Source organism: Eumetopias jubatus, unplaced genomic scaffold (assembly GCF_037043125.1).
Source record: "Eumetopias jubatus isolate StellerSeaLion01/CBP00866 unplaced genomic scaffold, mEumJub1_p1.0 scaffold_4, whole genome shotgun sequence".
Lineage (NCBI taxonomy): Eukaryota > Metazoa > Chordata > Mammalia > Carnivora > Otariidae > Eumetopias > Eumetopias jubatus.
Window position 1 is genome coordinate 61,648,470 of NW_028274810.1, and position 14,611 is coordinate 61,663,080.

General features: G+C 35.4%; 1 protein-coding gene across 1 annotated transcript in view; it reads right to left on the reverse strand.

Annotated features, from left to right (window-relative positions):
- Positions 1-12,219: 12,219 nt before the first annotated feature.
- PRKAA2 (protein kinase AMP-activated catalytic subunit alpha 2) overlaps positions 12,220-14,611 on the reverse strand; it is a 69,560-nt gene continuing 67,168 nt past the window's right edge. The window contains exons 8-9 of the mRNA XM_028106849.1: positions 13,854-13,980; positions 12,220-12,625 (exon numbers count right to left, since the gene is read on the reverse strand). Coding sequence (XP_027962650.1) covers positions 12,387-12,625; positions 13,854-13,980 — 366 coding nt within the window. The 3' untranslated portion in view covers positions 12,220-12,386. The remainder of the gene's footprint in view (positions 12,626-13,853; positions 13,981-14,611) is intronic.

The following is a 14,611-nucleotide window of genomic DNA, read 5'->3' on the forward strand; positions in this document are numbered from 1 at the left end:
CAAAAATGAACAATTGGGACTTCATCAAGATAAAATGCTTTTACAGCAAAGGAAACAGTCAACAATACTAAGTCAACCTACGGAATGGGAGAAGATATATGCAAATGTCTTATCAGATAAAGGGCTAGTATCCAGAAATCTATAAAGAACTTATCAAACTCAACACCCGAAAACCAAAAAATCTAGTCAAGAAATGAGAAGACATAAACAGGCATTTCTCCAAAGACATACAAATGGCCAACAGACACATGAAAAAATGCTCTGTATCACTTGACATCAGGTAAATACAAACCAAAACCACAATGAGAAAAAAAAAAACACACAATGAGATACCACCTTATACCAGTCAGAATGGCTAAAATGAACAACTCAGGAAATAACAGATGTTGGCAAGGATGTGGAGAAAGGGGAACCCTCTTACACTGTTGATGGGAAAGCAAACTGGTGCAGCCAATATGGAGGTTCCTCAAAAAGTTAAAAATAGAACTACCCTATGACCCAGCAATTGCACTACTAGGTATTTAACCAAAGGATACAAACATAGTGATTTGACAGGGCACATGTACCTCAATGTTTGTAGCAGCAATGTCCACAATAGCCAAACTATGGAAAGAGCCCAGATGTCCATCGATGGATGAATGGATAAAGATGTGGTCTATATATACAATGGATTATTACTCAGTCATCAAAGGAATGAAATCTTGCCATTTGCCATGACGTGGATGGAACCAGAGGGTATTATGCTAAGTGAAATAAGTCAGGCAGAGAAAGACAAATACCATACGATTTCATTCATGTGGAATTTAAGAAAAAAAAACAGATGAACACAGGGGAAGGGAAGGAAAAATAAGATGAAAATAGAAAGGGAGGCAAACCATAGGAGATATTGAACTCTAGGAAACAAACTGAGGGTTGCTGGAGGGGAGAGGAGGTAGGTGGGGAAAGGGATAATTGGGTGATAGGCATTAAGGAGGGCACTCAATATAATGAGCACTGGGCGTTGTATGCAACTGATGAATCATTAAATTCTACCCCTAAAACTAATAATACATGTTAAATAAATTGAATTTAAATAAAGAATAAAAAAGAAACAGACACATAGATCAGTGGAACAGAATAGAAAATCCAGAAATAAACCCACAATTAGAAGGTCAATTAATCTTCCACAAAGCAGGAAAAAAACATCCAACAGGAAAAAGACCGTCTCTTACAACAAATGGGTGTTGGGAAAAATGGACAGCAACATGCAAAAGAAAGAAACTGGACCATTTTCTTATACCATACACAAAAATAAATTCAAAATAGACTAAAGACCTAAATGTGAGATCTGAAACCATAAAAATCCTAGAAGAGAGCATAGGCAGTACTTTTTCTGGCATTGGCCATAGCAACTTTTTTCTAGATATGATCCTGGGGCAAGGGAAACAAAAGCAAAACATAACTATTAGGACGACATCAAAATAAAAAGCTTCTCCACAGTGAAGGAAACAATCAACAAATCTAAAAGGCAACCTACAGAATGGGAGAAGATATTTACAAATGACATACCTGATAAAGAGTTGATATCCAGAATACATAAAGAACTAATAAAACTCACCCCCCACCCAAAAACCCCCAAATAATCCAATTAAAAAATGGGCCAAAGACATGAACAGACATTTCTCCAAAGAAGACATACAGATGGCCAACAAGGAACCCTCAGGCACTGTTGGTGGGAATGCAAACTGGTACAGCCACTATGGAAAACCATATGAAGTTTCCTCAAAAAGTTCAAAATAAAATTACCATATTACCCAGCAATCCCACTCTGGGTATTTACTCAAAGAATACAAAAACATCAATTCAAAGGGGTACATGCACCCAATAGCCAAATTATGGAAGCAGCCCAAATGTCCATCAATGTCCATCAACTGATGACTGGATAAAGAAGATGTGGGGTGTGTGTGTGTGTGTGTGTGTGTGCATGGGTGTGTTTGGGTGTGTAGTGGAATATTACTCAGCCATAAAAAAGAATGAAACCTTACCATCTGCAATGACATGTATAATTCTACAGAGTATAATGCCAAGTGAACCAAATCCGAGAAAGACAAATATGATTTCACTCATATGTGGAATTTAAAAAACAAATGAGCAAAGGGGAAAAAAAGAGAAAAACCAAGAAACAGACTCTCAGCTATAGAGAACGAACTCATGGTTACCAGCGGGGAGGTGGGTGGGGGGATGGGTGAAATAGGTGATGGGGATTAAAGAGTGCACTTGTCATGATGAGCACAGGGTGAACAAAAACTTAAAAAAAAAAGTATTCATAGAGTTCAGAGAGGAAAATAGGTAGAAAATTATAAAAACAATGATAATGAACAAGATATGAATGAAATGCCTAGAAGATTTAGACATGTTTTACAGATAAAGTGACATTTCTGCTTGGACCCCTCTGAACTAAATCTGCTACTCAATGAGAGGCAAGTGCAGCCCTCCCCACACTCCGAGAAAAGACCTGTCTGAGGTGCACGGTAGAAGGTGAGGCTAAGTATGGCCTGTGGGCAAGGTGGTTTAAGTGAGAGAGACAGACTAAGCAGAGACCTTTCCTGCAACAATCCTGTCCAATAGAATAAGAAATTACGATTCACTCTTGCCACCTCATCACATGGTCTCTTGTTCTAATTTAGTAGCTCAGGTCTAAGCCTCAATTTCCTCAGTAAAACAGTGCTAGTAACACTCAACTTGTCTACTTCACAGTGTTGTAACCAGGCTGTAATATAATAATATAGATAAAAATGTCCTAAAATCCTCAATATGTAATACTGTATAAATATTATTTTAATACCTGGCCTTTCTGTAGTTGAAAGATGTTAGAAACAAAAATATGGTTTTGACATTCAAATCTTAAGACTTGAAAGAATGGTTGGGATATTATAGGTAAACTGAGTATTTTCTATGTTTTTAAAATATGAATTATTTGGTCTAATAGAAGCTAGTACCTAATTACTATGTATTGATATGAAATAGGTTTTTAGGAAGAATTGCTTCTATCCATTCTATCTATAATCAATGTGGTTATATTTCTATTTCACTAATGTCAGCCGCATTTCTTCCATTCTTTAAATCCTAGCATTCAAACTAAATTTCTCACTGATGTACCAGGTTTTTTAATGTAAACACTGTAATATTGCTGCTGTCCAAGCAGATGCCATCTGTCTTCTAGAAACCATAACCTAGCATAATACTTAAAGATGGACTATTTTGATTTTGTACAAAAAGATAATACATATCTTTGTATATAAATTATAATTCTATATAATCATATAATATATACCAATATAAATAGACAACAGCATTCAAAGGAACTTGATCCTAACAGAGGCTAACACTGGCACACTCCAATTCATTTATAGGGCCAGGCCTCCAGCAACCTGTAAACATGTACCAACAAAACCTTCCCTTCCTCCTTTTGAGTGCCTCTAGTGAAACACTTGCTCCTCCAAGATGACAGAGCATTCCCTTGACCAGGCCCTCTTCCACACATCTTTAGAACTTTTAAAACATAGATTCTGGGGCACCTGCATGACTCAGTTAAGCGTCTCTCTGCCTTCAGTTCATGACCCCAGGACCCTGGGATTGAGGCCCACATCAGGCTCTCTGCTCAGCGGGGAGCCTGCTTCTCCCTCTGCTGCTCCCCCTGCTTGTGCGTGCATGCTCTGTCAAATAAATAAAATCTTAAAAAAAAAAAAACAAAACATAGATTCTAAGGGAAAAAACAGGAGGAGAAAACAAGGAAAATATAACAGCATTCCTAGGAAGTGCTTGTTTTTGGGTAAAAGGGTAGGGATGATATTTTCTTCAGTTTCTTCCAGCGTCCGTTTTCTTTTCAAATTTCCCCACAATAAGCATCCATACCCATGCAATTTAGGAAATAAAGGAAAAACATTTTAACTAATAAAAACAAATCTCTTAAAAGTTTGCATAAAGCAAATTGAAATCATTACTTATATATGTTTTAATGAAGGTTAGAGTAACAATGTTTTTTAGATAGTTTCATTTAGATAAGTATGAATGGCGTACCATTATAAATACATAGGCTCACATCTACATTGTTCATTCTCTAGCCTAGGCAGCCTTTAGTGTGACTTTCTACTGCTAGTCTGAGGTCTTTTTCCTTCCTATTCTATGGCTATGGTAAACAGATTTTTTTCCTCTGTGATCTTTATGCCCTGGTGTTATTCTTGTAAACATGTGACTTGGCAAATGGGACTTTACAGATGAAATTAAGGTTGCTAGCCTTAAAACCGAGAGATTATCCAGGTGAGCCCAATTTAATCACAGCGGCCCTTAAAATCAGAAGAGGAAAGCAGAAGAGTCAGCCGCCCAGTCAGAGAAATGTAGTGACAGAAGAGGCAGGAGAGATTCAAAGCATGAGTCCCCTGTTGCTGGCCTTGAGGATGAAGGAAACCACAGGCCTGGGAATGATGGTGGCCTCTAGAAGCTGTAAATGATCCCTAGCCAAGAGCCACGAAAGAAATGGGACTTCAATCCCACAGCAGCATGGAACTAAATTCAGCCGATAACCTGAAAGAGCCTTGAAACAGACTATTCCCTAGAGCCCTACCCTACCAGTGATTTGGTTTTCAGCCTCGTGTGACCTGAAGAATCAACACCGAACTTCTTACAGAACTGTAAGATAATAAATTTGTGTTAAGTCACTAAGTTTGTAGTAATCTGCCATAGCATCAATAGAAAATACAATGACTAAAGTTAGAAACCACAATGTATGACAAAAGTGGTATGAATTCTTCAAGGAATCTTAGGCAATCATTTTCTACAAAAGCTTTCTCTGTAACTACTAATTGACATGTAGAATATTAGCTTAATGACGGAGCAGAAACAAAAATAGCTTTCACATTAACCAGAGACTTTAATTTGATTTTGTGAAAAAAGCTTATAAGCAATCAAGCTGCTTTTCCTCTTTTGTGTTTGTTATCTATAAGCACGCACAGTGCAAATATTAATCAGGGAGAACCTGTAACTATGAAATGCTGTGTAATTCAAGATGACATCTTTACCATGTGGTTACTGGAAGACAGAGCCTTCCCACCAATCATTTAACACCCACAAAAAATATATAACAAACAAAACTGAAATTTGAATCTATGGTTATTAAAACACAAAAGCATTCGAAGTCGGGGCTTTTTTCCTTTTTCCTGAAATAAATTATAAAAAGTGATCCCAATTTCAAAAGTTTTAAAAACATTTTAATAGATATGTATCAAGTGCTTCAACAGGTGAATATGGGGAATTTTCTTTTTCAAAAATAGGCTAAGAAAAAATGAACGCAGGATATTCTTGAAAATTTTTTGACTAATTAATATCCAATCTTACATTTTCTTATGATTGTCATGGCCATAACCTAATGGCTATCAACTTTCAGTTTTATTTGTTGAACTCAAAATCCACTGTATGATATTTAAGCATACATGACAAAGAACACAGGCATTCTTCTTAAAACAATATTTAGATTACTCTGCTTAGAGTTCACAGTTCTCTAACAATTTTACATTAAACACACAAAACACTGTACAACCAGATATTTGTGAACAGTCTTGAGAGAAAGCTGTATTTTGGTACATTAAGGCAGCTTCAGCCAACATTTTAAGAAGTTCTGAATATTTGTTGCCACAAAAGACAAGTTCAAATTTGAATATTTGATATTTTCAAGAAATTTTAAGTCACTTAAAATAAGAAAAGCATTATTTGTGAAACTGTGGTCTCAAAACGTTTTTACCACTATATTCTTACCACATGAGACTTACCTAAAATCAAGATATTCATCCTATCAGTATCAAAGATTTCTATTAAGAAAAAAAAAGGAAGGGATTTACCTTAAATATGATGATAAACCCTGTATTTAAGTGAGGGCCTTCAAACAGTTACTCACACACATCTGTGAGGTAGGTTATCGTCCACATTTTGTAGATGAGGAAATCCAACCAAACTGAGAATCAATTCCAAATTAGATTTTTGTTCTTTGCTCTGCATTATTTCTTGCCTTTACAAACATTTTAAAGGGTTGAAATGTAAAGACTGTTAATCACTGCATTCATTTTAAAAACATGAGAAAGCAGCCAAAATTTCACCAAAGTGACTTAAAAAGTGAAGCAACATAAAAGGAAAAGAAAAATACATCCAGTGAACAGCTTCTGACAGTGATAGGGTGAGGTATGGCCAAAGGAGCTTGAAAAGCAAACAGGCAAAAGCAAACAATGTAACCATTTGTGGAGGGCAGAACCAAGGAAAAATGAGAGCAATTAGAAAAATGACTTCAGACAAATTTTTGACTAATTATTAATATTCCTATAATTTGAGAAGGCACAATTAAGGTGTTTTGTTTAGAGCAATAGATTTTTGTTTTTGTTTTTCCCATTCAGGAAAATGTTATTCGTCTAGAAGAATGGCCTTTCTTTGTAACAAAACTTAAAAGGGATTTTGAGCTGTGAGAAATAATGCTTATAAGCAGCAAAAAACTAACTATGTAGTTCTCCTTGGTTAGAACATTCCTATTCCTCCTTGAAATTTTAAATCAACACAAAGTAGTTAACCTTGTCAAAACTCTGTGTCTGTTCAGAAAAGTTTTCATGCTAGGATAGTCCTACAAATACTTAAGCTTTTTTTCCTAGAAAGAACACACTACTCTGGGGTTTCCTTAATTGCACTTTAAATGTAATTGAAATTTACCTACCTTGCTTGTCCAAATAATCATGAGCTACTTCCATAAAATCTAAACTGCTTTGGATATAAAGAATAGTTACCCAAAGCCCCATCACAGTCATGGCTTACAAACTGGCACTGCTCTGCAAGGGTGGCAGTAAACAGGAACACTGGCTGACTAAGTTAATACAGGCCCACAGTCTGGTAACTTCTAGACCCAACCTGATTCTTATCAGGTTATGGCTGAAAAAGTTTAATTAAAACTCAATCCAGTCTAGACTGCGAGTCCTGTTCTTTATGCTATTACTGTACAGTTGCATCAAATCCATCAAGATTATATGTGGAAAGGCTAGTAAGGATGCCTGCAACTTGTTTAAGTAACATACCATTTTTAAAGCTCATCAAACAAATTACATTTCAAAGTTCTATAAGATTTGGGAGACTGTCAAGCCAACAATAGGTAGTTTGTGAACAGAGATATACTCGATGAAAACAGTGTTTATCTTCTAAATACCCATACAAAATGAAAAATCATCAATCTGCATATGAAATTTAGATAAGCCCAATTCAGATAACAGTCAAAAACTATGATAATTTAAGACAGGGGCTGGGGCTAGTTTTACTTTTTATAAAAGACTATGCTACAAGGATCATGTAAATAAAATTAAAGAATCATGCCTAAAAGTTTCTTCAGTATTTTATAAGCACCCTCAATAACTCAGAAGTACTTATAAATATCAGTATGCTAATCATAAATACTTCAGATAATTTTATTTAGTACAATCAACCGGTTCAAATAATTAAACTAAGAAATATACAGTTAAGACTACATTATGTCACTCTAAGACTTGAAAGCAATACATCTGTGTTTATCTTTATTATCTAACCCTCAGATGTTTCAGTGATTCAGACTGTTCTCCCCTAGAGGAAGGTGGCATAGAAAAAGCAGTGATCATCGCTGAATACTTGTATGCCATTAAAGCTTTATGAAGAGCTTTGTGGTCCTGCTTCCTCAACTGGAAAATGGTTATACTTCACAAGGTTACTGAAGTGTATTAACTAAGTTAATAGATACGGTCTCTGGATCTAAAAATCACTATAAAAATGTATGGAACACTTCCAATACTTCAAATTAGTAATATTTTGCTTATGCCAAATGCACATGTTTTAATGTGTTTGGTTTTCTGGATGATTTTTGCCATTTATATTCCAGAGGACAGCTGTATTTAAATTTTTTTTTCAAGTATATACCTTTAAAATGCCTCACCAAATACAGAACATTCACACTAGTATAAAATCTCTAAATATATAAAAAGTGAACACTGATACAAATCACACGAAAAAGCAAAGACAGAACTTTAAAGCTTTCAAAGGTACCTCGGAGGCCTTTTAGACTATTCCTCCCACTTTAGAGGTTACTAACTGAGGTCCAACATAGGTGTGACTTACTAACCAATTGCACATATCCCTCATCCAGAATTTCTAATACAGCCTCTGAGAACTATTATTAAAATAAATTACCTTCCCTATTTAAAAAGTCACAGAGTGACAGAATGAGCAGGTAAAGAAATGCCAGAGTGAAAAGGTGGAGTTCTTTAAAAACAAAACCAGACAAAACTGTGAACATGGTTAGCATTTAGATATTGGGATTTCACAGCCAGTAACAGGATTTAAATTATTAACCAGTGAATAGACAAACATACTGTGTCTGTGGTAGGCACATTCTAAGCTTTTATATTTTATAAATGGAAGGTACAGTGCTTATATTAACTCAGTATACTGCACATTAATAGAAGCTACAGATAAATTCAAATAGTCAAAAAACCTGTAACAGTTGTCTACGATTATTTCCTCAATTATGTCTCTTCTAATATAAAAAAAACAATTTATGTTCCCTGAGTACAAACTGGCTAGAGAATAAGAAAAAGCAAGCCCACAATTATGTAACTGTCATGGGAACCCTATTCGCAGAAAATGGAGAATTGTCTGTAAAACATATAGCCAGTTCCCTGACAGAGAAATACTGGTACTTCCGATTAATTTAGGATCCTAGTATAGACGGCTAATACTAAGGAGTGCAAACACTTGAGGTTACAAAAGTGTGCCAAAAGTTTGTTGATCAAAACAAAAACCCGACTTGAAATAGTTTGCCTACCTCCCTATTCAATTTGTTATCTGTTCCTACGTTAAAGATTCCAGGAATTAGATCTAAGTATGGTGTCCTGTACTTAGAAAATGTTCACTGACTATACATTTTGAAAGTGAGAATCAATGTCATAGACTCACTGCCCACAGAGCCGCAGAGCCATAAGCATTAGTCACTAATTTCTTAGGCCTTTTTTTACAAGTAATCTGGTTTAAGGTGTTTCAGCTATCCATTAAACACAACAAAATAAATTTTGCTCCCAAACAATACCACAACCTGATTAAGAAAATCAAGGTGCTATGAAACACATCACGGACATACGAAATTCTGTTTAGTCCAGCATTTGCTCAAAATGAGTATGTCCACGGTTAAAATGAAATTTTTCTGATTCTGAACCATATTCTCTACAACTGATAAGAAAAGGTATCTTAATTCTCTTCTTCCCTATGTTAATTATAATTATATAATTACATATGTATTATTATATATGTAATATATGTATTACATATATAACTAATTATAGCAACCTTGGACAATAATTTTCCTAAAATAGTATTTTCCAAATTTGCCTTTTCCCATGGGATATTAAGCTTAACAGTAGTTAAATTAATTTGGGCAAAGCAGGGTTAAAGTTTTCTTTTTTTCACTGAAGCACTTTTCAAAGTCTTTAATGCTCATATCCATTGTCATCCTCAAGCAGGAGTATGGCATATAACATTTTCCAAACTTGCTCAATGGACTCGTTTTTCAGCAGAGCACCTCAGGGATACAGTGCGGGAAATGCTATTATAGAACCATATGGAGTCCATTTCCATGATTTAGCTAAGTCTTTATAACCTAATAATAGAAGCTCTCCTCTAAAATCTTAACTTGAAGAAATTCTTCCCACCCAAGATCTAACAACCACATACCACATCCACAATTAACCAGCTTACAAGACTGAAATGTGGGAATTTAGCAACTAATTCTTTCCCTCTTTCTGCCCATTAGTAACAAAAACCTCCTTTGACAATGTTCCAGCCCCTATTATGCTGGACTGAGCCTCCTGAAATCTTCTCTATATAAAGCAATTTACTATGCCTTCTAGATTCAGAGTAGCTATACTTTAAAAACATAAGCATCCAAGAACCAAAATTGCAACCCTGGTTCTCCTAAAATTCAACAGATAACCATCAAAATGTAGATATTCACAAACACTGGCAAGAATGAGAAAACAGTATATAATATTTTTAATTCTCAATAAACATGATAATCACCAATATAAAGTAATTTTTATTCGGCTAACAAAGCTAAAATGCTACTGTATTCCTTCCTTGCTGTTGTTTCTCCACCTTCAAAATTGTTAGGGATTTTGTCATTGGGGATAAGGAATCATCAGATTAATTCCTATTTATAAGGTCAATCATAGTCAAGCAAATATTATGAGGTGGCCCTGTTTTTCCCAAAAGAGGTATTTACACGTTTGGAGAGGTCAAAATTATGCCCTATCTATAATGCACAGCAGGACTGCTTATCCCTAGAAAAACAATCACAAAAAGTACCCTTTGGTGCCACTAGATGGCAATCTTTCAAAGGTTTAAACTTAAAACAGTTTAATGCAAACCCACCCTTTTTCCCAAATTGGCAAGCAAAGATTCCTTTTGATATTAAGAAGTCAGACTTAAAAGTTACTTAACACCATTTTTAAAAAGTTCTATAAACCAATATGATGTGACACACCGCAAACTCCTGACTCAAAACTACTTAAAGACAGATATGCTTATCTTCCATAAACATAAGAGAAACTTGGCCAAAGATTTTCATTTGCTTCTTGGTAGAAAACATTATTTTTGGCAAAGAGAAACCTGTTTTCAAGAGCTTAATCTTTTCTAGGGTAAGTCAGGTGAATGAGAGTGTTAATTATAACATATTAAACATAAATAAATACAAATTAGATAAATTACACATAATTTAAAAATTAAATACTTTCACTAAAGCAATATAAGCAATGAGCTAACTCTGCTGTATACAGGTTTCTTTTTAATCTTTAAAAAAAAAACCTGCACGAAGCAAAACAAAGAAACTAATTTTCCTTTAAAAGCACTGGTGTGTGAATACATATATGTATATATGTAAACAACACATACATTTATTCAAGAGAGATTTTTTTTTTTTTAAAGGTTTAAGGCTTCCCTATCCTAACAGCCTCAACAGTGAAGGTCACAGCCTAACAAGCTTTGGAAGTACACAAAAGCCTTTAGGGCCAAAACAGTGTTTTCAAACTGGATGGCTAGCAACCAAGATATAGAACAAAGAAAGGGAACCAGAAAGATTTAAAAGCTAAGTCAATCAGCCACCAAGGATCAAACAACAAAGTAAGTGGTGGTGGGAAGGTGAGGGAGAGGGGTGGCTGTGATGACAAACTTGAACTTCAGATGAGGAATTAGCATTGTGGGATGCAGGGGGACATACGCACACACTCCCCACCACCACATACATTAAATCAAAGATAAGAGTTCTCTTTTAAGGGACTGTTGATATTTTGCTTTGTTTCATTTAACTATTTTATCATGCTTGGTAAAATACAAAAATAAATAGAGCCAAAAAGAATTTGAGAAAGGTAGTTCTGAAGGCATATTTTAAAATGATGTTAAGTTTTTTAAAAAATGTTAAGTTTATGAAAAACACAAAAATTGTTCCAATTCCAGATGTTCCAATACTGAGTAGAACACTAAAGACTCTTAAGATAAATGTTATTCAAGGAAATCTCGAAATAAAACCACTAGCTGGTTATAAGCTGTTTTTGATGAACCTGGAAACCAGTTACCTGTTTCAGGACCACAGCCCTTCTATTCAACACTAGGCAGTATTTGCAAAAGCTAAAACTACTAGAACTTGGCTTCTGAAATTTTTGGGGCCAGCCTTTAAGGCTTCAACATTTAAATATCATCTTATTAATGGCTGTTTTTTGTTTTTTGTTTTTTTTATCTTGTGCAAGAGAACTGGGAAATAAAGTGGATTTACCTACATTAAATAGTTAAGCAAAGAGGTGTTGCCAAACCACCCTTTGATGAGATGATTCACCAGTGAAGGTGTATTAATCATCTGTAGTGAACTCACAATTTTAAAGTAACAATAATCTTCATTAAAGCCTGCTGAACTTTAGGAAATAAAGTGGATTTACCTACATTAAATAGTTAAGCAAAGAGGTGTTGCCAAACCACCCTTTGATGAGATGATTCACCAGTGAAGGTGTATTAATCATCTGTAGTGAACTCACAATTTTGAAGTAACAATAATCTTCATCAATGTTCACCAATTAAAGATACTGCCTCTATAAATTTATCATAGGCAAAATAGAATTACAGATGTCTACAGGTAAATAAAATGTCAGATGTTTTGTTTTCAGTAATTTCAATGGCATTGACTGTCCCCTGGAAATATTCATGACTCTCCATCAGTATTCCAGAGTATACGATATCCATAAGTAAAATAACAATTTCAAGAATCTATCTGATTTTCACAGTGCAATAACAGAAAGACAGAAACTAGAGAAACATCATCAACGGGCTAAAGTAGTGATCAGACTGGCACACATTTCAAAAAAATCCATGGTGTGACTGCCTAGGCGGGGTGGAACTGAAGACAATGTGTTTCCGGTCAAAGAGCCAGTGAGAGAGCCAGAAAGTGAATGGCTCTCCGCAGTTACAGAATCAAAACTTGATCTTGGTCTATGTAAGCCAGCAGCAGAACAGGAACGCTGAGGTGTTGAAGAACCAGACCTCTGCTCCACCACCTCATCTGAAATGGATGAAAGAAGAGCAATTTATATGAACGGTATATTTGCCCAAGTCCTATGAAGATGCTACATTCAGAAAACTGAGTAAACATATCTGAACAAGCGCAACTTCACAGATGTCATGTTTCAGAGTTTTAAGAGCAGGAGTGGCAATACCCCTTTCCTCCCACAATTATAACAGACATCACTCATCAACCACAACACTAACAGTCAAAATGTCACCCCTAAATCCTTCTCAACACAGTATTTGGCGTCAGCCTTGAAATCAAAACTGATATCCCATTTGAAGAAAGCAGATCCCTGAAGGATATCTTCTTGCAGCATATTAACAAAAAATATCATTAAAATAAAAATAAAAGTTACCATTATACAGTGGTTCTGAACCTTCAGTACACACTGCCTGGGAATGGGGTGAGGAAAATCTTGTTAAAAATAAAGATTTCCAGTTTCCCAGGACTCACCTCTAGAAATAAATTCTGACTTGGTAGATCCGGGGGTAGTTCCCAACAATCTGCATTTTAATAAGAACGCTAGATAATTCTGATGATGGTAATTCTGAAGACAGCCAGTGGTAGCTCAAGAATAAAATTTAACTGTTGTATTGAAAACAACTTCCCTAACTCTGAACTCAGTTCTCCTCTGGTTCTATCCAGCACCTGACCCCTGGTTTACTGTTTTTATCCCACCTGGGCCTCTGAACTGAACAAGCATATTTGGTTCATGGGAGTTTGACTTCGGCACTCACTAAATACTTAGATACAACCCATACCTCCCTGACTCCTTCGTCTCCTGAATGGCTGGGGCATCAAAATCCAACCTGAATACAGGGAGAGGCTCATTTGGCCAACCAGGATGAGGGAAGTTGATGAATGGAGAAGTTTAGATGTTACAATCCTAACAATAATAAAATATGAATGAAGAAATGTGACAAAGAACTTAACATCCGGCAATTTTAAAATTGCCTCCCTGTTATTCCTTACTTTTGCTCCACAGCCAACACTCCAAGTGAGTTTTTTATGCCAAGGAGGCACATCTTTTGGAGAGGTGCTGGGTTAGAGAAAGTCCATATCTTCAATCCTTTTCACTTCACTTGCATTTTTAGTTAACTCTAGATTACTTAAGAACCAGTATAGAAGACCTACCCACCATGTCTTTGAGATGATTTTAACATCTTGTCAACTAGTGCCAAGTTTTATCTTCTCAGGGCTCATGCCTGCATAGCTTCCTTACCATCAATGCTTTTAAAGTCCAAAAGATAGCTTCTATTGTCAACCAGGTAAAGTTGTAAGCTCATTTTCACATAATTGCCAGTCACTGGATTTTTTCTTCTTACACGAAGATGGTATGCATTCACTACCTAAAATGTGAAATCTTTTTTAAGGAAAAATGTTAAAAAAACAAACTACACAATATCCCCCTTATGTTATTGCAAAGAATATCAAAAGAAAAAATGGACAGAGGTGGGGTAGAGAAGGAATTCCTGAATGATCTTTTTATATTACATGACAGTTTAGTATTTATTTAATCTCCACTAATAGTATTGTCTGTGCAGATCAACAGAAATTTAAAGGGAACTCAGAGATTATATACAGTCTAGCCTTCATTCTAGCGATGCCTCTGCTCTCAAATGTCAACAATAATTCTGGTCACCCAGCCTCAATTTGAATACCTTTACCTATTAATATGGAGTAGGAGGAATAAAAGAGAACTAACATGTTAATGGTTTGCATTAGGCAATATAAACAGGTACTGTCACAAAACTTATGTATCCCAATAATCCTGTGAAGAAGTATTATTTGCCTTTTGAAGAGAAGAAAACTGCAGCTCAGATAAAGACGATTCTGGGTTTTCAAAACATCTATCAAATGAGTTCCAAATTCTTTTCTGTATGAAATTTTAAAGACATTAGTGTCTCTCTTAACTAAATTACTTAAGCAAAGGGGGATCTGGTTTTTAAATGGTTTTAAGGAACTATTATCTTGTTTATT